Source organism: Gobius niger (assembly GCF_951799975.1).
Source record: "Gobius niger genome assembly, chromosome: 18".
Lineage (NCBI taxonomy): Eukaryota > Metazoa > Chordata > Actinopteri > Gobiiformes > Gobiidae > Gobius > Gobius niger.
In genome coordinates, this window is record NC_136869.1 from 5,524,604 (window position 1) to 5,546,676 (window position 22,073).

The 22,073-nt window shown below is 42.6% G+C and overlaps 1 protein-coding gene across 1 annotated transcript in view; it reads left to right on the forward strand.

Annotated features, from left to right (window-relative positions):
• The window catches only part of LOC306977687 (cadherin-10-like), an 81,359-nt gene that overhangs the window by 21,719 nt on the left and 37,567 nt on the right, over positions 1-22,073 (forward strand). The window contains exon 3 of the mRNA XM_079576101.1: positions 17,538-17,832. Coding sequence (XP_079432227.1) covers positions 17,538-17,832 — 295 coding nt within the window. The remainder of the gene's footprint in view (positions 1-17,537; positions 17,833-22,073) is intronic.

Below are 22,073 nucleotides of genomic sequence, written 5' to 3' on the forward strand. Positions count from 1 at the left end.
AGGTTGTGGGAACATTGTGGGCTTTTGGAAAGAGTTTTTGGGTGGATCTGATATCACCAAGTAATTAAGAGTCCAGGGTCAATGTTAAAGTTGTTGCCCAGGACCAATGTTAGGGTTAGGCTAATTGGCTGGCTGTAACATTTGTCCTGGGAAAACAACTTTCCATTTGGGGTCAGAAACAATGTAAGAGGGAGTGCTGGAAACTCAAATTTTCATCTTTCAAAGAGCAATACTTTTGGACTGATGGAAACAACAGCTAGCCTACCTATTGTTTTCACAAATGTCTGCTTGGCAAGGACAATAATATTTATTTCATTTGGATAAGATGTCAGTTGTTGGTAATTTAACATGCACTATCCTAACTGAACAGACAGAAAACTGGATACTGGATACTTTGGGAGTATTGCAGATGGATAGGTTATAGTTAGGTGCTTTACTTTCCCCCACATAGATATCTGTCCACTACATTTGACCCGTCCTTGACAGTCGCTGGGAGAACTTGGCTGAAACTGTTGGCAGTCGTACTGCAGCGCCTAGATCTTGGTATATTATCAGGAGTATCGAGCCTATTGTGCATGTTTATGGTTGATTGGGGAAACCAGAGCACCCACACAGACACTGGAGGAACAGGCAAGTCCATATATTTTGTAAACAAAGTCAGAGAGACCAGATAGAGATTTGTTGGATGGGAGTCAGGGACATAGGGAGTTATTGAGATACTTGGAAGGAGTTCTTGGGAGGAAAGGTAATAAAGTCAACTGCCATTTTAGAAGAGGATTGAGAACACAAAGCAAGACAGAGGTGGGTGTACATGGCATCTTTCAGTATATAAAAAAAACTTCGTCTGTGCTAAACTTCTGGCTGTACGCCCAAAGTTTAGTTATAATGACTTCAAACACCTTCCCCGCTCAGTGTGCTAGAAGACATTAGACACTTGGCGCTGCTGAATTTTGGGGACATCTCCCCTCGCTGCTCCTCTTTAGATCTGAGCTCAAACCTGTCACCTCACCTGTCCCGTCCCGCTACAGACAGAAGCACAGCCAAATGGAGCACCCCTCAACCCCTCAGAATGAAACGAGGAGACTGGAGACAGGCAATTTTCTCTAAAAGGAGCCAAGCTTTCATCACCCAACTCATCCCCGCGCGGTAAACAAGTGTCTGAGGTTGAGTAGTTGGGCGCATGACAACCGTCTTAGCCAGAAAGACATCATCCGAACATTGTTAAAAGGAACGGCAAAAATAAACGGATGAAAGGAGCAACCCTGTCAATCACAAAGGCCAATAAAAGTGACTATTGTGTTGCGTGATGAAGCAAAGTTAACCTTAAAAGAGAAATTCCATTGATATGCCAGGGCTCTGACTTCCTTTGATGCATTTTGGGCACCGAGCTCTTCCAGCAAAGTTTCAGCAATGTTCTTTTACTTTAAGACGAGATGACAGATGAAAAGCAGTGGTAATTATGTGTCGTCATGTAGTTCTTAGTTCGGGTTTCGTTGAAGGGGGTCAACCTTGTCCAACAAATCCCTGCACACAAGTTTCAACAGCGTCAACAGTTTTGAAAGATAAGAAATGAATGAATTGTATGCATGGACTTTTCCCCTGTTGTTTCAATGTGATTTAGTAATGTTTCTATTAAAAGAAGTATTGACTTTTACCACAAACTTTCCACATACTGTGCATCTCGTCTGCCATGTGAACCAACTAGATGACTTCCTGATGAAACTAGTCAAATGATGATTGTCTATATCAGCATTTGTCGAATATTACCTTAGAATCAGCCACAAGATATTCACTAGCAGGGACCGCAATCTCAAAAGTGAAATAGACACTGATTAAACAGGCAAAGGCGACGGTCGAAAGGCGAACAGAGTGATGAGACGACAAGCTCTTGGGCTTTCGTTCCCCCATTCCTGAAAGGTAGAAGAAAGGAGAAAGCAGAGAAAGGAGATGGACTGGGAGGCATTCAGAGGACAGAGAGGTTTGGTACCCGGCCCCGAACTGAAGATAAATCACATTTCTTCACGAATGGCCCTCTTACCCCTGAAGTTTCAGTTCACCTCGTGGAGCGTTAGCTTTGATAATCAAAGGTTCTCGGATAGGTTCCAACACGTTCTCTTTTCACATGGGCCCACACATAATCTGGGCCTGATACGTATCCACAGTCCGCTTTGAGTCATGCAAATATATTTGTGCACTTCTTGTACATTGCTCACTACTGCCTTTCATTCTTTCTTTTTTAGTCTTTGCCTCACCTGCCTTTTTTCCGTACACTCATTTACTCATGCCGACAATTATCTCCGCGGGACTGCACCAACTTAGACTCGCAGGGGTGTTCAACTTAAAGCAGAACTAAGCAACTCATACCCCTAGAGGCCATAAGCGCCACTGCAGGTGTCGTAGCATGTTGCATTTTTTTACTCATTAATTGTCCGTGAGAGTAAATACTGCACTGACAGAAAAGACAAAGGGAGAGAGGGATATTGTTCATCCAATTACATAATGGAGATCATTTTTTCACTCAAACTTGGCTGTAAACACTGCTTAAAGGGGCTGGAAGCAAGTTCGCCATTTTATACTCACTACTGCCACCTCAGGCCATATGTGTAACTGCAGCTTCTATATTAAGCTCGTGCATAACGGCAATTCGGGCCGAAGTGACACATTTTTGAGTGACCGTACAGGATTTTAGAGGCAGTTGTGGTGAACAGGTCTGAGCTCATTCTACACATTAGGACATGGCTGGAACATGTAGGGGGAGGAAAATACTTAATTTTAACATTTTTAAACTCCTTATAGTCCCTTTAAGTGGTGCTAGCCCGTAGTTAGCTTTGCCCGTTAGCCTGCTAGCTTCTTCTAGGTGATTCCATTAGTGTGTATGGCACCTTCGACTCGGAGGCAGGAAAGTTGCAAGGGTGGTTTTCTGGACAGAGACACGAGGGGGAGATGGAAGACCCTCCAATCATCCCTTTAACACTTGTATTACCCCTAGAGGGACTATGGAAAGGATTTATTAAGGTAAACAAGTTACTTACTGCAGTTCTTCAGTGTCCAATATCATCTCCCTGCAACAGCGCAATGCGAAAGTCATTGTGTATCTTTATTTATGTCTAAAACAGCATCCCAGACTCCTTCCACAGCCCAGTCAAAGCCATTAGGCCTGTAATAGTACAATAGTACAACTCTGACAGTCTATTATTTATTTTATTTTATTTCTTACAGCCCAAAAGCATACCTGTCTAGTTTTGGAATTAAAAATAAGGGAAATTTTCCGGCACCCACTGTACTGTGAGCCATCCCATCACCACAAGCACCCAAACTCCAAGACGGGGTAAAATACAGCAGTTTCCCGGGCAAAAAACGAGACACTTGACAGCTATGCAACTTCGCGACAACTGCCACCCAGGCCACTGCAGTTACCATTTCCCTCGAGTCTCGTGGCAGAATTTCGGTTTGGAGAGGCAGAGGAGTCTTTTATTATTATCATTTTGTTATAAAATGCGGTACTTTCTCGGCCAAAACAGGACACTTGACAGCTATGCCCAAAAGCACCGCGGCCCACAGGGAAACGTCCTGGCTCTCCCTAAAATCCCAGCACTCCAGTAGATGGATGCACCCCCAAAATAATGTTAAAAAACTAAGTGAGTCTGCCAGAAAAGGACAAAGGAAGGCCAGACGAAGAGTCAGCAATGAAACCTGGGACCTTCTTAGTGGCAAGACTTCAATTTAGCATTCACCATCCAAAACAAAGCACTATTTTTCACACAAACCCCTTAAATTCCGAAAGCAAGCGTACTGCAATTTGAATTCCCCGTAAAGCACAAACCCATACTAATTACGCAGAGTCATGCGCTGATATGCCACTTTCTTGAGCACTGCGGTTTTCTTTGACACTTTGATGCTTCCTGGCACCAAATTCAGTGGCGTGACAGCAATTACATCCAAGCAGCCCTGCGTTCCCTTCTCGTGTCTAATATCATTTACCATTAAACTGTCAGGGGAAACATGCGGCCATGATATATTAGACGAAGGGTTAAAAAACAGGGCTGAGCTATGGGTGCCAAGTAATCGCTAATTCACAAGATTGCCTCAAGAAATATGGGCAGATCTGAATGTTTGATGAATAAGCAAATGGGAAGTGACATGTTTAGATGAAAAAAGGGCTTCATGTGTCAAGAGGAAATATTGGATCAAAAGCTCTTTTATGGTCAGAGCAATGAAAAGACGTTGATGGCGTGAAAAAAAAAGAAAGACCTTTGCAGCGATGCATTGTGGGAGACCTTGTTGATTCTCCATTCCTTTCAATCAGAGCCTCTTCCAATCAGCCCACACGCGCACGCCGACTGTCACTTGAGAAGGATTTTTTTTATTTTTTTCATTACGGCAATCAAAAGGATGTACAGAATGAACAGTCACCCTTATGGTATGCAGGAGATGAAGAGATTGGAGAGGTTTGCAGGCGAATGTTATGAAAAGAGAAGTAACATAATCGCGAAATGTTACAAAGACAGGAGCTAGGATTATAAGAAGAAAAAATAGCAAATACAATATTCTTGTTGGCCACAAAGGGGAATGTGTGACCCTTTGATGGATCCTTTAAGCCATGTCTTTGCTAAGCTGACAACAGATTATGAGCCATGATGATCTCTGTCATGATGATCTTACTGGAACATTTGTCTATAATGTCTTAGTTTGAGGAGGGAAAATAGGAAAACCCGGAGAACACCCACCCAGACCAATAGAGAAAGAACGAGAGAACATTCCCGAGATATTTCTTCTCCAAACTATGGCCGTAACGATGTTCTTATCAAGCCAAAGATGTCATACATAATTCTGCAAATTACCTTGAACGTTGCGATTGAAAAACCTTTAGGAATAATCAGAGTGCACAGTGTAAGACTTTCAAAGGGAACTTATTGGACAGCATCCTGTGCACTTACAGTAACACATTTGCATATATATTATGTAAATGTGAGAGTTAGAGCAGCCATTTTATGCTCAAGCTGCAGTTTCCAAGGAGCACTCCAATCGAGCGACACACAGGCGTTTAGACCATGAAGTGAATGTGAGTGGAGTAAGATACATATCACGGCTATTCAACAGGGCCTTGAAAAGTAATCAATCATTTGATAGCCGCAGAAAGACTTCATAGAGGCTTTTCTTGCAACATGTTTTGGCCCAAAAATCAATGCTGTATGCTTAACAAGCTTAAAATCATACGGTTATAATGTTAAATGCTGTTACATTGAAAAATATGAAAACATGGTAGGAAACCTATTATTTCAAGGCAAGGTATGAACAGTATTTTCTCCAACTTTTCCCCCCAAAATACTTTCCATTGAAAACTGCAGGGAAACACAACTGGAGTAAATTAATGCTATTGAACCATGTTATAGCGTCGTTCCCTCATCAAAAAACAGACCTAGAGTTTTAAACATCCACACAGAGTAATCCTCCTGGCAAAGCTGGCGAATTTTATTATTTATTTTTTAATTAGCTTTCTTCGTTTCTTCTTCTACGGTGTCAGGACTTCTTTCCGCACTTCCTGGTTACGATTTTGTCAAATTTAAACCCAAAACTGTCTTAAAAGGTTTGAAAACCCATTCTCTGTATCAGTTCTGAGTTGTTATGCGCTCAAAGTGTGTTTATCACACCGTGCTGAAGCTGTAAACCAGACTATAAATCAAAACTAAAATATATTTTTTTAACAAGCTATTCCTAAAGCTGCCAGCAGGAGGAGTCCCCGGCAGTCTTCACCAGTGCTAGCGTCTGTATATTGTTGTTACTATTTTATAGCAAGGGCGGCAGAGGCAAAGACAGAGCGAGTCGTCTTGTGACTGGAGGGTTGCTGGTTCGAATTGTGCAGGGCCACACTCTCATTGTGTTGTTGGGCAAGACACATAGGCTGTAAGATCTCCAGTCAATATGCTTTGAGATTTGGATGTAAATAACAGTTAAACCTACTCCTAAACCCAAACCCTAAGGTGGCAGTTAAGTGGTTAAAGGCATATCTGCTTGTGCAATAAAAATGTGTGTGGAAAGTACTATATTTTGTAGAATATGTAAGGGCGATGTAATGGTGGGTATCGTGCAGTGGGAGTTTACGCATAGAGTCTACAGCTTCTCTGACTTAGTGACATGCACAGAGGCTGCCTGTGTGCAGCTGGGGCGCCCTACTTCTTATATTAGGCCCGCACTCGCAATGCTGAGCAATACTTTCCAAAAAACAACACCATCCTTTTTAAAATGACTTATGGAAATTGGCTGAATTAGAAAACGTAACAAAAGGCTATGTTTTCGTAATGTTGTAGCGGTAAGCATTCTCAACATTTATCAAAAGCTCCACTGTATTTCCCCAGTCTTCGTTTTTTTTTTTTTTTTCGCTGAGCATGTAAAGCACCGAGCAAGCACATTTAAGCTTGTTGTGCGAGTTTTAACCTGGCTAACATGCGTAGTAGTGAAAAATCCTCGCCCGTGGCTTCAAAAAGGCGGGTTAGCGTAATTATTCTGTATCCATTCGGGCTCTCCATTTTGCTATCTCGCCTTTGCAGCGACGGCGAGCAATGCTTAGGCCAGACCTGACGAGAATTGCCAATGATTTTGCCGCTTGCTTTGCTGACAATTTCTTCAGTGTTTGTTGTGCGAGGCGATTTCACTCATCAAGGCCCCGCTCTGTGCTGCTTCAAGGCCTTGGGAGGAGGGCCACTAAAGCCAAAAAGAACACAAGGCGCCACCGCTGACAGTTGATTTGGTTAAAGGCGCGCTGAACATTTCGTGGCACGCTTTGTCAACAGCAGAAGTCACTCCAGTGTCTAGTGTTTATTACTGCGGGCTCTGAACTTGGAGCAGGAGCTGAGGTGGGGAAAAGAGAGGGTTTGTTGTCTGAAATGTATTGGGTTTTGCAACGCGGTGTCACAGTGGGTTGCAAGATTCGAAGCAAGTGAATCAAAATCCAGACTATTTCGATAAATTGGATTAGAATACACTTTTTTTAATTGTCTACCGAGGTAGAAATTCATCAACACATACAAACACAAGACTAGGACAATACAGACTGGCCTTGTTGAAAAAAATGAAATTGAAATATTACAGAACAGCTTATAGATTGCTTCAACAAAGCCTTTGTTTTGAAGCTCAAACTGATGGTTCAGAGGCTATAGCTCAGGCTTTAATCAGTGTCCTCTCCTTGTACAGGCCTCTGGGATCTCCATACAATCTTCGAGCCCATTGATTGTTCAGTTTGTTTTTTGTTCTGCAAGTCATGTGATTGTACCATGCTCCATTGATTGCATGCATTGATTTGTCACAGGCACAATCGCTGAGAGCACTTTTTGAACACCTCCTCTTTGGAAGTTGATCTGGGTGTCTCAAATTGTGCCAAGGTACTTGAAAGCGCACTCTGACTGTTGAGTGACACATGATGTCAATTTGTGTTGGGATTGGATGTTAAAACGAGTTCCTTGGTTTTGGCTACATTCATTGAAGGCTGATTGCTGTTACACCAGGGCCTTGGTGTGGTCACGGGAGATCCCCTCAGCTGACGGGTTGTTTGGATGCCAATAAACGTCATATCACCTGCGTACTTGAACAATTTGACTTGATTTCAAATTCATTTGTAAAAAGACTGAATAAAACTGGTGATAAAACGCTCCCTTGTGGACATCCAGTGAGCTCATCTGATGCTCTGCTCCTGACACAGACCCTCTGCTTGGCATGCTGGCAAATCCATGACACCTTGAACAACACACTTTGATTGATCATGGGCTTTTTACATGTAAAAATGTAAAGGACAGTTTTTTGTTCCTTCTAAGATCCAGGAAATACAAACCAGAGCCTGTCAGCAGTAGACCCTGAAACAAACTAAATGAACAGAATTACTATAGTTAGGTGAGCAGCTGCTTTTACATGATATAGCTACTTTAAATAAAACATCTAATCAACCTTTTTGGTGCCATGTAAACTGGTAAATTTGGCATCATACCCTAAGCAAATGTCCAGTAAGTAGGAGTCAACCTTCGGAAACTCAACGATGCTGTGTGTGTTACTGTTCACACAAGAGGATTGTGACTATATGCTAGCTGCATTCTCCAGTACTGATCCCCCAGTTTGTAGAGCTGTTTATTCTGCTAATGCACGTCTCTGAACATGGCTGCCTCGCGGATAAATCATGGCGGACATTGCCCATAACATCCTTTATTGCAAACTCTACAGTATGTACAGTATATAGGAGTAAGGAGGCTGTTAAGGGTTGTTTAGAGTAAAGTAGTATAGATATAATTGTATGTGACTTTGGTAAGTATTAAGAATGTTTGTTTTTTTCCTTTGTTGTTGGGTTCGATTGGTTTCATTGTTGGGTTTTGTATGCAAACTCTAATGTCAGTGTAAAAAGAGATCAATTCAACCCCTCTAGCCACTTTCCTAACCCTCGAAGAAAGCCACTTATCAGTAAAAGCCGAAAAACATTTGCCGAAGCCTTGCAAGGTTTGTCGTAGAGTTGCAACAATTTCATAAAAACCACCAAAAATTTTGATAATTGAAGTAAAGCAACCAAAAAAAAACCACAGGCTCACTCTGTAATTGTTTGGCTACAAAAGCTCTGAAAATAAACTCTGCTCGAGCTACTGCAGTCACACAATGGGCTAGTATGTGTCATTAAAGCAGTCACGATTCCCTTTTCTTAATTTACGAGCAACGAGAATGGCCTGGACAGGATTTCTAAGTTTATCCGAGTGAGTCATGCACCGACAAGAGGACATCGGCGATTGGAGGCGCATTGTCAGAACGCTGCTGGGGAAAAGTCTTAACACTCTATATTCCCCTTTCTGTGGTGGAAAAACAGTGGATAATGCAGCCGTTTTGAATGGCACACTACCGCCATATACATAATGCTATTCATATTGTATCCGAAGACATCAACACTGTCAAGGGCTTCCACACATCAATGCTTTTAGGGCCGCCGCTCTCATACCGTATTATAATTTCCTGTATCCGACATGTTTACTTCATATGGAAATGCATCTACAGTATGTGTATAGTGTAGGACTCCATCTTGGCCATTAAAATCCAGGCCATATCTGTATATTTTGCAATGGATAATTATAGCTACTTTTCCTACACAGCTTTCCCGCAGAGATCAAATGCAAAAAACAGCAACCCCAGAGCGTGCACCTGTGCTACTTTTAAAGAAGAGGACTTTTACTCGATGTAAGTTTTGGCGTTTGCTCCAAGCGCTAAAATGTAAGGAGGATATTGCAAATTACCTATGAAAAGGAAAACATCATCTGAGGCTCATTTATGAAATTTGCCCACTGATTCAAAGGTTGTCAGTTCAAGTGCCTAAGGGGTATTCATAACGTTTGCAAAAAGGAGTCCACAGCATAGACGCTGATCCCGTGGGTGATGTGGGGCTTGAGCACCCACCCTAATCTTTGGGCACCCAGGCGAATTTGACCTTATTACAAATGGTGGCAATGGTGGAGTAGATGGTAGAGCGGGTCGCCTCATGATCGGAAGGTTGAGGTTAACGTTAAGATGTACTTCAGTGTCCCCGTAGGAAATGTATCCTCTGCGTTTGACCCATCCTTCGAAGCCGCTGGGGCGACCCGTACCCCCATTGTCTGTACACACTGGTGTATGGATGAGAGTGTGAATGGGTGAGGAGTGGTTCCTTGATGTAAAGCGCTATATAAGTTGGGACCATTTTACAAATGATTTAATAGTTATAACCTATAAATTACAAGAGCTGTTTTTCTTTTCCTTGACACGCGAGCGCGGTTCGGTCATTACATTCTGTTTAACGAAATGAGGAGCAAGCCCAACTCATAAACACAAGTTCGTCTGATCGATACCGACCCTTGTCTTAATTTTTTAATTGGGCACCCACCGGGAAAAATCATAAATCGGCGTCTATGGTCCACAGAACCTTGTGAAGTAGTTGCTCAGTCGGTAAATTTATGTGTCCACTAACCGGGAATGGACTCCAGGAACAATTGTCTGAAGACTAAATGAAACTCCTTAAGTACAGATAAAGATAACTTGGAATTAATTGCTGATTTGAATTAGACCGACCAGGCCAGCGACTACACACTTTTCCATCCGTGTGAAAACAAATACAGCGGCCAACGCGAGTACTAAGACGCCGTTGATCGTGAAAGGAGTTACAAAGTGTTCTAACGATACACAAGTCTCATGATTACTTATTATGATTCCCTGCCAGCCCAGAAACCTCTGTGTTTGAACAGCAAATCAGAGTGTCTGCTGGGCTGGCTAGACGAGTGAGTGAGCGGTTCCTTGATGTAAAGTGCTTTGAGTATCTAAAGCAGGTAGAAAGGCGCTATATAAATGTGACCAGTGTGAACATTGTAAAAGGTGGCACAGTGGTGCAGCAGTTAGCACTCGTGCCTCACAGCTAGAAGGTCCCGGGTTTGATTCCCACCTAGACGGTGTGGAGTTTGCATGTTCTCCTCGTGTCAGGGTAGGTTTCCTTTGGGTGCTATGGTTTCTTCTGCGAGTGAGGGACAATGGAGGGAACTTAGCCTATGGCTATAATCCGGTGTGGCGTGTTTACATGCATGTATCCATGTATGTTCCTAAACATGCATTGTTCCGACCAAATAAGAAAATAAATACATAAAATAAAAAATAAGTACTCGAAAAATTGTTTACATAAAAAAATACCTACAAATAGGTCATATTTAATGTAAAACATTTAAAATGAGCAAAAAATGGTTCTTTGGGCTACAGTGATGAGGTTCGGCCCTTGATGTTTTGGCAATGATGAAAATCGTCCCTCCTTTACACAAACTTGCCTATACTCCTGCTATATAATATGAATCCACTGTCACCAATGTGCCTTCTCTGTGCCTTTAGACTAGACACTTCCATCACCAGACCTATTTGACTTATGCAACAGTGGTCGCACAAGCTATTATTTTTTTGCACCTGAGATATAAAGCTCATATATGTATATTACAAACTCGGCATTACTGTACATAATGCATGGAATAATTGTACCTTCAGTCTTTGTAGAGCTTCCCTGCAGAGATCAATTGCATAAAAACCTCAACTCTGGTGCACCTGGACTACTCTCCTTTTTCCCCGAGAAAAAATAATTTCACTTTTAGATGGCACAGTGTCTCTTAATAACCCAGAGAAACATGCTTACTGCTGCAGATTCACCTCCTTATTTGCACTTATACTGACTAAGAAAGTTATATCTGGCTACAGGGAGGAGCGGTTTATCCACAAGACTATATAGACACCGGGGTAATTAGCAGAAGTGCAGGAGGTAAGGTCTAGCAGGGCCACGCAGCGCCGCGCAGTTTATGTAAATAAAGTGCCATGAGGTTTTCAAACATTGTAAAAAAAGAAGTCCATTACGCGGCGGGCGGCTGGCTTTGATGGTTTGTCATTTGTTGTTTTCGTAGGTGGCTTTTTAACGGATTAACGGCCGAGACGGAGGGATATGGTAATAAAAGGGAGGAGTGTGGAGAGTAATCAAAAGAATTTATTATTGAGCGCTCGGTGCAGACTCAGTGGCTGGAGTAGAAGGGTTGTTTTATTTAATGTGCAGTAGAGAAATGCATTGTAAAAGCTGGTTACAATGACGAAGCCCTGACGTTTTAGAAGCAACATGTGAGTGCAGCTCTCAGTCATCAATGAGAGTGTTGAATGTCGAGTTTATTTTGTTTACATATTAGATACAAATATTGTTTCTTGATAATGTTCTTGAGAGCAGATGGAACAAGTGAATTTCTCCATTGTGAGATCAATAAAGTCTTATCTTATCTTTGAGGCCTTTATTATCTTGTTTAGTCATGGAAGAAGCTAGTTATTAGAGAAAACAAAATCAATCAAACAATCATATTCTGCTTGGTTTTTATGTGGTTGAACGCTCAATAAATTAGGCAAGAGATTAGATACTGAAAAATCCTTCTGGAAAAAAAAACACGACTTGTAAAAGACTGGTGAATTCTGTGACTGTAGGAGATCATTTTAGTGGCAGATCCCATATAAATCTATGGAAAAACAATATTAATGTTATATATGTTATACCTGTATGTTAACGGGACTATACATTCTATGTTCCAGCCATGTCCTAATGTGTAGAATGAGCCCAGACCGGTTCACCACAACTGCCTCTAAAATCCTGCACTGTCGCTCAAAAAGGTGTCGTCACGAGCTTGATATAGAAGCTGTAGTTACGCGTATGACCTGAGGTGGCAGTAGTGACTATAAAAATTACCAACTTGCATCTAGTCCCTTTAACCCATTGCCGGGTGGTTTTCCCCGAGCAAATACATTAATGTGGTTTTCATGATGCTGCGTTTATCTGAGTGTCCTGGGTCTCACACTTTTTCCTACAGGCACATGTTTGGGTGATTTTCACCCAGCGATAGTGATAGAAGGTAGGGCAGGGTTAGTGTATATAATCAGGCAGTCTTGCCCCCGTTCAAGGTTGACATTCAGGGCTGTCACATTTATTTTGCGACTTCAACTACAGCTTTGCTCCTGTCGCAGAATTCAGTGTCTCTGGCCTCCAAGCAAGTGAGTAACACATGGTTATTTTAGTCAGCTGGTCATTTATACCCATTCAAAATATGACATATTTAGTTTCTCTCGCCTGTGGCTGTTTGTGCCAAGGATCCCCGGAATGGGTGGACCAAAAACCAAGTTTCCATCTTCATTATTTCATTTTTTAGGATTTTTTTGGCCTTTCATGATGCTTTTCTTTCATTTTGTTGGACATGACACAGTTTAATATAAAAGAACACGACTCAAAAGTGTCATGTACTGTCATGTTTTGATAGATTTTGATGAAGTACATTTTATCGGGTGTATTATCTCGGGTAAAAATCACCCGGCGTTAGTGATGGTGTTATGAATTTGATTGTTCTAGGGTGAAGAGAGCACACTGGTCTAAAATCTGCAATATCTCTCCTTCAAATCAAGCGGGCAAGTTCCGCTGGAAACAATGTTCTTTTTTTTGTGCATAAAAATACGGGATGAGTTGCACGGAGGCGCAGCGCTTGTACGTCACGGCAAGGTTGGGGCCTTTCTGTGTGCGGTTAGCATGAACAATAGGCCAGGATGAATGACAGTGTGCATGAGAGTGCGAGTGGGGAACAGTGGGAAAACTGTTTAAATAGTTATATCGGGAACAATGGCTGGAAATTAGCCCATGCATTAATCCCATGTGTGCTCATTAACTTGCATTGTCCCGACCAATTAAACAATAAACAAACAAAACAAACATACTGTGGTGAAGTATACAACAGGAAATGCCAGTACAATGATGAAAATGTGCATTATAAACCGCACACAGTATAGGTTTGTTTTTATCCATTCACACAGGAGTCTCTTCAAGTTCTTCTCCCCACATTACCGCAGTCACAAAGCATGTCCGTCTCTGTCACTGAACCGCTCGCAAACACAATGCATTTGAGAGCGGACGAGGAGACGGCGGTGTCACTGTAGGCGCGATTATTTCCAGCGAAAATTACGTTCCATAAAAGCGCATTCAAACGCGCCAGATTCACATGCATCCCCGCTATTATTGTCCCGTCAGTCATTCTCAACGGCGCGAGAATAAGCCCACTCTACAGCTGCGGCATCCACAATACAAACACAGATGAAAATTCCCGCAGAGTGACTGTGCTTTTTAATCGACTCCGGATAAGGAAGTGCCGGAGACTTGTTGGCGTGTTGCTCATTTTGAACTTGACAGCGTCTTGTTTTTAACACCCCATTTTTTTTCCTCCAACATTTCTGGCACCGCATTTCTGATTTTTCTGCCAAAAACTCTCTTTTTTTTCCACTTCCACTGTTGACATCCAAAGAGTGCGCAAAGAAAAATAATTAGTTTCTCCCCCCCCCCCATCACAGCATGCAAGTCACATTAATATTAATGCAACCCTGACGTACATTCACTCTCCCTAACTACTTGTCATTTGAGATGGCGCTCTAAATATATCGAGTGTCACGCGCGGCGGCGTAATGAGTTTGAATCCGAGTCTGTCGTCGCCGAAAGCCGCTGTTTCTCCCTGACAACCCCCAGATCCTTCTGAGGCGATGGATAGGTCGTGGGTGACTAATTTTAGCCACTGTACATAGCCATAGGTCATTTTTCTGAATCGTTTCAAAAGCGCAATCAGGAAGAGGGATCGAGGCGCTAATTTGCTCAGGACTAATGAAGTGTCAAGCCGAGTTGTTGTTGGCGAGATGGATTCGGTGATTTGAATGCGCCGTTTTGAATGTTGGGAGCTGATGATGGGGAGTTTTCACAGCAGTCGTGAATAAATTGCATCCACGGGGAATCGAAGTGCAATTTACATTTCTAAAATTAGAAGTTTGGGACTGGAAACAAACAAGGGAAAGGGTCCGTAAAGCAGATATCTGAGAGAGAAGCGCTTTCTTCAGTCTTCGGTGTTGCAGATTAATCATTCTTCTCTCTGATCCGTTTTCACACTTTGCTAATATTTCTTTTATTCACTTAAGAGCTAAATTGTACAAATAAAAGGGAATAAAAGAGTTCCAGGGACACTCAATCCTAGCACTCAGGAAGAAAAAGCGTTTTGCGCAGGGACCGCTAACCTCTGAGAATGTGGGAGAATGCTCTACACGCTCGACTTTTACTTATATCATTTTCAAACTTCCGTCTCTGTTGGCCAGCCAGTATCCAAGCACTCCCATGGGAACCCCTATTCGGTGTAAACCTGTCACTGTGTAAACTGAGGTACGGTAAGTGGAGTCTCTTCTGGCCACATACCGTAATTCCTGGACGATAAGCTGCTACTTTTTCCACAGGCTTTGAACCAAACAACGATATGGATAATTTATCGATTTTCACAGACCTAGCGTCCTGTAGGGGAGCTCAAAAGTGAGACATTTAGAACATAATACTTCCATTTAGAACTAAGTTTACAATGCAGATGAGATCTGAGTAATGGCTGAAAGGACAAGATCGCGGATACATGTGGACAAAATGAGTTTCCTTCGAAGGGTGGCTGAGCGCACCCTTCGAGATCGGGTGAGGAGTTCTGTTACCCGGGAAGAGCTTAGAGTAGAGTCGCTGCTCCTTCACGTCGAGAGGAGCCAGCTGTGGCGGCTCGGGCATCTGTTTCGGAGGCCTCCTGGTGTTCCTGGGCATGTCGTATTGGGAGGAGGCACCCGGACTCAGGACACGCTGGAAGGACCATGTCTCTGGCCTGATGCCACCTCGGGGTCTCCCCAAAACAGCATGAGAGTGCAATGGACAGGGAAGTCTGGGCACCTCTGCGCAAACTGCTGCGCCGTGAACCGGTCCTGGATAAAGCGGAAGAAAATGGAGAGATATTTTATTTCCCGCAAACCCTCACACTTTTCCAGTGCTCTATAACCATAAGGAGGAAAGTGATTTATTTGTGAGGAAATGTTTGGTCTCGTACAGAGAGATCATGGACCCAGTGACTGATATTAATGGTCAATTTTCTTTTTAGATACAACTTGGGAAAGTGTAGTGCTGTTAATAGGAAAAACTGGCTCCCGCCCCCCACTGGGTCGAGTGAAATCATCACATTCTAGAACCTGCAACCCACCAACTGTACGTACTGGATTATTAAAAACAAGGATTTCAGCAGCATTAGAATAAGTTGGTCAGATGCTAAGCTCTGACTGTGTTAGCCGCTAACTGTTGCGGCTTCAAACATTTGTCATCCCAGCATGTGTTTGTGATGACAGTTGAGGGGTGTGTTGGGGGGCATCGTGAGAGACGGGGGTGGTGCTGAGCTGGTCTCTGCTTTTTCGAGAAAAAGCAGAGACCAGCTCGATGTTTCGAAGGTTGAGCATGTAGCAATGCAATGTGGGAACCATTCTGGGCCGTCAAAATGGAACAGCTGAGGGATTGAGACTTTCTTATTTTGAGGCGAGAGCGCTACCGTAAATAAGCTTTAACTTTTTTTTTCTTCTGTAAGCTAATGCCTCCTCCTCTGTATCTGGTCGATTTCTCCATTTCCCCCATTACTTTCCCTCGCTCTCCTTTATGGAGGTTAGAAGGGCAGCGTGGTCCTTTGAGGCAACTGCTTGAAATCGATGCATTACATAATTGATGACACAGCCCTATTTAGCTCCTACATTATGATACAATTTTCCAGACAGCGGCAGAGCGCCGACTTTGTGACCCAATAAAAACAAACACTGCAACAGGCAACAGATGATGCAAACGCTGGTAAAATGAGAGAAAAGGCCACGAGCTACACGAGGTCTGCTAATAACCGTCTCCAGTGTGGCGCAGAACTCCGGGTGATTAATCTGACAGACAGTGTGGGTTTTTCTGAGCGATTTCAAATGTCAAGGCATGTAAACTTCAAAGTCTAAGCACAATATAGCGTGAAGAGTATAGTGCTTTAATGTTCACAAATTATGCAAAGTTCACAATTAAGCCTGGTTTGTTTTGAATGGAGGGTATGCCATTGTTTTTGGAGTGATTAACCTCTATTGTGAATTTTAGTTTAAAATTGAGTGTTTTGTATGGTCAGCCTCCGAGCAAACAGGTGGCACAAAAAAAATATCAGGGTCATGCGCTCCAATGTTTTGCTGGAGCGCCTTGAGCTTTGGCAGCACACATTCGCTGTGGCATTGTTTCAGTAAGCTTCAGCGATGTCAAAAGACCCAGTGTTGGATTTATTTTTCACAAGATCTTGTATTGATCATGGGAGCGTGTGATCACTGCGCAAAGCCTTCTCCAGCACATCCCAAAGATTGTCAATGGGATAAAGATCTGGACTCTGGACCTGAACCTCTGTCACTCTTTCACAATGTGACTTCTTGGAATCCGCCCGTGCCATCAGGGAAGACGAAATCCATTGATGGAATAACCTGGTCACTCAGGATGTTCAGGTCGTCAGCTGATCTCACTCTTTGGGCACATAGTGTTTGCTGAACCTGGACCTGAGCAACTGCTGCAACCCCCATAACAGAACAGTTAGTTAAACCCACTCTTTTCGGGGGGTCAGGCAGTGTATTTGCTTTGACAACCCTCAAAAGAATCATAATGGGCAAAACTGCTTGTCTGCAGAATCTAGTATTTCATTGATGATAATGCAATTGCTTGACAGTATCACAAATCACTCACCATTCAAGTATCGCGCTGGTACCAAGGATTCATTGAGTGAGAGACGGGTTATTCGGAAAATGTCGCTATCCATCAGCCGACGTACTACAATCAATCAGAATCATGTGGTATTGTGTGTGGATCTCTAGGGCTCAAATGCTCCAATGGGCTACTTTTTAGAAAATAAAAAAAGGCAGCTCCTACCTGGAAGATACCTGAGTAGCGATGGTACTTAGACTGACAAATCTGAACAATTTGAAGCCAAGATGATCACACAAAGAAACGGAAAAGAAAATGATTTACGTTGGGAGATTGTGTTCAGTATGTTCATGGTATCGACTGAGGCCCCTCCGGCTTGTAAGAATGTTGAAAGTCTTTGAGGACTCACAGATAGATCTAAATATAACCAGTAACTTAGGAGCTAACTCTCGTTTTGTCTCTTCCCTCGCAGCTCCACTCCAACATGGACAAAGGCGACGGCAACGTGAGGTACGAGCTGACGGGAGACGGAGCGGGCACTCTCTTCCTGATCGACGAGAAGTCCGGAGACATCCACGCCACGAAACGCCTGGACCGCGAGGAGAAAGCCATGTACATCCTTCACGCCAAAGTCCTGGACCGCACCACCCTCGCCGAGCTGGAGCCGGACACGGAGTTCAACATCAAGATCCACGACATCAATGACAACGAGCCGAGGTTCGCCAAGGATGTGTACTTCGCCAGTGTCCCCGAGATGTCCGAAGTGGGTGAGTAATGGCCCTGTGGTTTGCTTTTGTGTGGGATTCACGGCTTCAGAGCTCAAATTGGGTCTAGGTTTTATTTAAAACTGCAGAGTTGGACATGAGCTGTCTTCCAGATGGATACAAATAAGGTCTTGCTGTTTTAAGATTAGGTTTTGTAGAAGCGTGGGGCAAAACAAAATGAGGCAACTTCTTCTTGATATGACAAGAAGAAATGAGTAATTACAGTTGAATTTTTAGAAAAGATTAAGAGACTTTCTACGATTGGATTCCGCAAAAAAGTTGACAGGTTATGAGTTTAAATGGTGCTGTCGGAATACATTTTTGGTTTTATGATTCTGTTTGCCATTAGAGTTTGGAAGAGTAGTGAAAATGTTCACTCAAGTAAGAGAAATGTAACATGGAAAGGGATTTATTTCGAGTAGAAAAGCAAAACAAGAGAGACGACATCAAATATACAATGAATTACAAGAAAGTGAACACAAAGCCGTCACTCAAAGATTCAAATGAGAGTATTGATACTTGAAATGAACACACCTCATCAAGTAGAAGTGAAAAGAAGTAGTACAAAGTAGTAAAACAATGTGAGATGCATTTGAGTGAATATTAATACTACCCTCTTCTGCTTGGAAACTAATACAGGGTTTCCTCGGGGCATTAAAAGGCATCATCATTGAATGAATTTTGCCCTAATGAGGGCCTTAAATGGCAAAGCATTAAACTTGATTTAAAGCAGTACTAAGAAACTCTTGCCCCTAGAGGCCATAAGCGCCACTGCCAGTGTCGTAGCATGTTACGCTTTTTTCCTCATTAATTGTCCGTGAGAATAAATACTACGCTGAGAGAAAAGACGAAGGGAGAGAGGGATATTGTACATCCAGTTACACAATGGAGATCATTTTTTTCACTCAAACTTAGCTGTAAATACTGTTTAAGTGGCGCTAGCCCACAGTTAGCCTTGCCCATTAGCCTGTTAGCTTCATCTTCGTGATTCCATTAGTGTGTATTGCTCTCCAACCCGGTGGCAGCGAAGTTGCAATGGTGGTTTTATGGACAGAGACACCAGGGGGAGATGAAAGACCCTACAATGATCCCATTAACACTTGTATTACCCCCAGAGGGACTAAAAACTAAAACAGCAGTTTGGGCTGAAAATGACCACATTTTTGCGTAAAGTGCATATGACACATTAGATACAATCTTTGCTCAAACAACACAACTATATTTTAAGATTTTGCTTAAAGGTTTTCCCAGCTTTCTTTAGTTTGACAGTTTTTGGGATGTTTATAGTTTCACTTCCTTTTTGGACGCTGACAGGAAGTGACATAGATGAAGGCAAAGATTGAAACACTGAAATGGTTGCCGTCCCGACCATGTTATGTCAGTGTGAAATGAGTCAAACTGCTGTGAAACTTTACCTCTACCTATATCCCTTCCTTACAACAGATCCATCTAAATAGGTCATATTTTCAAAAGCATTAAAACCTCACATGCACTTTTAAAGTTTCCTGTTTTGTCCATTTCTCCTTGTCTGTTTGATGAAATTAAATATGCAGCGGGTTTGTGGCATTAAATGTAATAAAAGCTGAGTGCAAAACAGTGCCTATAATGTGCGACGATAGAAATGACTTGAATGCATCAGAGGCGCAGCTCGCGTTTGATATTCTGGAGACAACATTTCCAGATTGAGATGGTTTGGGCCGGCGCGGCGGCGGGATCGCGGATACCCGGGCGCAAGGACGCCGAGATTAGACCTTTCAGACGGAACAGGCGTCACATTGTGTGTAATATCGTCAGCCACAAAACTATCAACATCTAATCTCGCCATCTCATCTCTCCCCATTGTGGGCCCACGCTGCGCCGAGGCAGTTTCTTTTGGTATTTACTTGTTTGTCCGGGCTCATTGGGCATTCACCCCATGCGAGGCCATTTGCCGGTTTTTAATAAGCTGTAGTCATATTGAGCGTTTAGATTGTCGCAGTCTTTTCCAATTAAAGGCTTGCTTCATTGCACTCCACTTTATCCCATTCAGAGTAATATAAATAAAGCAATCGGGCCCGCATACAAACAAAGCTCAGCGAATACAATGCATCCGGGGCTGAAATCAATCCGCAATTATACAGCTATGAACTGAAACATGCAGAGTGATCAGAGCTAAATCAAAGGCAATTGTGTGGAGCAGCACTTTGTGAATCCATATGAGGATCGTTTGGAGTTTTGTCACATCGACGGATCACCAGAGTTTGGAATGGGCGCAAAAGCCAGGATTAATGATATAAAATGAAATGTTTTGTTAGTAGTTGCTGAATGCTGTTTTTAAACCCATGTTATAGCACTGTCTCCTTATCAAAAACTTATCTGGAGTTGTATTTCAATTCATTCATGGAAGTTTGAGCAATCCTATTCCTGCTGTGGTTTCTTCTTCTACTGCTGAAGAGCTCTGGTTTGTTTTTCCTCCACATTGTTAAAGCCCACGATCCATCACGGGACCGTTCTGAGCAGTTCTGCGCTCTAAGGGGGTCATTTATCAAGACGGGCGCTAAATAACAAGCAGGAAAATAGCATGTTTGTGAGCATGTTACACCTAATTTAGCCTTTGAAATGGCGCTCAGTACAGTATTAGGGCCTAAACTGTGTTATGTAAAGGAGAGGAGGCTGCGTGAGGGAAAGAAAGCGCTGCAGATCCACTTTTGGCAGATGCTTGGTAAATGACCCTCAGTGTGTGCCAGCAGTTTGCAAGCCGTTAGCTCAAAGTGAAAGCTTGATTCTCACTGTCTCAGAACGTGTCATTCCCACTACTGCTGGAAGAGCTCATTGCTGGTGAATTAGAAATCCTGACAAGCCCAGTCTCTCACCACTTACTGTCCCTTCTTTACACAGACATATTTTTGGAATATTATAAAAGTGCTGAGGGGCAATTAATAATACTTTTGTTATTCTTTTGGCAGATATTTGGCAATAATCTCAAAAACAGGGTTCCCACGGGGCATTCAAAAGGATTTAGTCATTAAAGCAGTACTACTAAAGCAGGTCTTTCATCTCCCCCTGGTGTCTCTGGCCGGAAAACCACAACCGCAGCTTTCCTGCCTCCGGGTCGGTGTCACCAATACACACTAATAGAATCACGAAGAAACCACTTTAAACAGTATTTACAGCCAAGCTCAAGTGAAAAAAATGATCTCCATTATATAATTGGATTTACATTATCCCTCTCTCCCTTTGTCTTTTCTGTCAGCGTAGTATTTACTCTCACGGACAATTAATGAGTAAAAAAACGCAGCATGCTACGACACCTGCAGTGGCGCTTATGGCCTCAAGGGGCATGAGTTACCTAGTACTGCTTTAAATTAATTATACCAAAAATGAATGCCTTAAAAGTCATTAAAATGCATTACAGTGGGTTGAAACTGGCCTTGCATCTAAATTTCTTGTTTTTCTTCTTGGTTTTGACTGAACTTTTGCTTTGCCTGTTTGAATATCAACATTTCCCCTCATTCCCCTCTTAGATTGGATGTTTACAAATCATAAGAAATGAAATATGCCAAGATGTTTTTTGCATGTGTAGAATTAAAACATCATATTGAGGCTTGAAAAAGGCATTGAAACATTACACTGTCACCTGTAGCGACCCTGGAACACATCTTTTTCACTTTCACTTACAATAGTTACATAACTGGATAATTCATGTGATCTCAAAATAAGCCCCTCCTCCTGCTGTCCTTCGCTAGTTGTTTCGATAAAGGGTAAAGTAAAGAGTCCGCATGGCTTTGTGGCTGTAGTGAAGCACTAGGGAGCGTTCTCTCTAAGCGTATGAAGAGATCGAGGGTTGAAGAAAGCATTTCCTGGATACATATAGGCCCTCAGGAGGAGATTTTTAGGAACTGCCGCTGCTGTGCTGAGAATAGCCACAGGAGAAGATACAAAGATTACTGAAAGATGCGCTAGCGGTTCGGAACGCAGCTCTAGGTTTGTTTTTTAATACAAGAACCACATCATAACATGGCAAAAAGCTCTGAAAAGTTGATTTTGCACAATGACCCCTCCTTTAAGCCTTAGTCAGTTTAACTTATTATGTCTGAAAGTCGACTGCAGTGAAACGAAGGAAAAGATAATGTTATTGCAACAGATTTTTTTGCATTTTCCACTCAGGGGCTTTCCTCGCTGTTGGCAAAGTTTGCATGTTATGATCGCTTTTACACTCTTGCCTTGATCGCTTTGGGTTAGATTTCTTCCATTAACTTGATTCT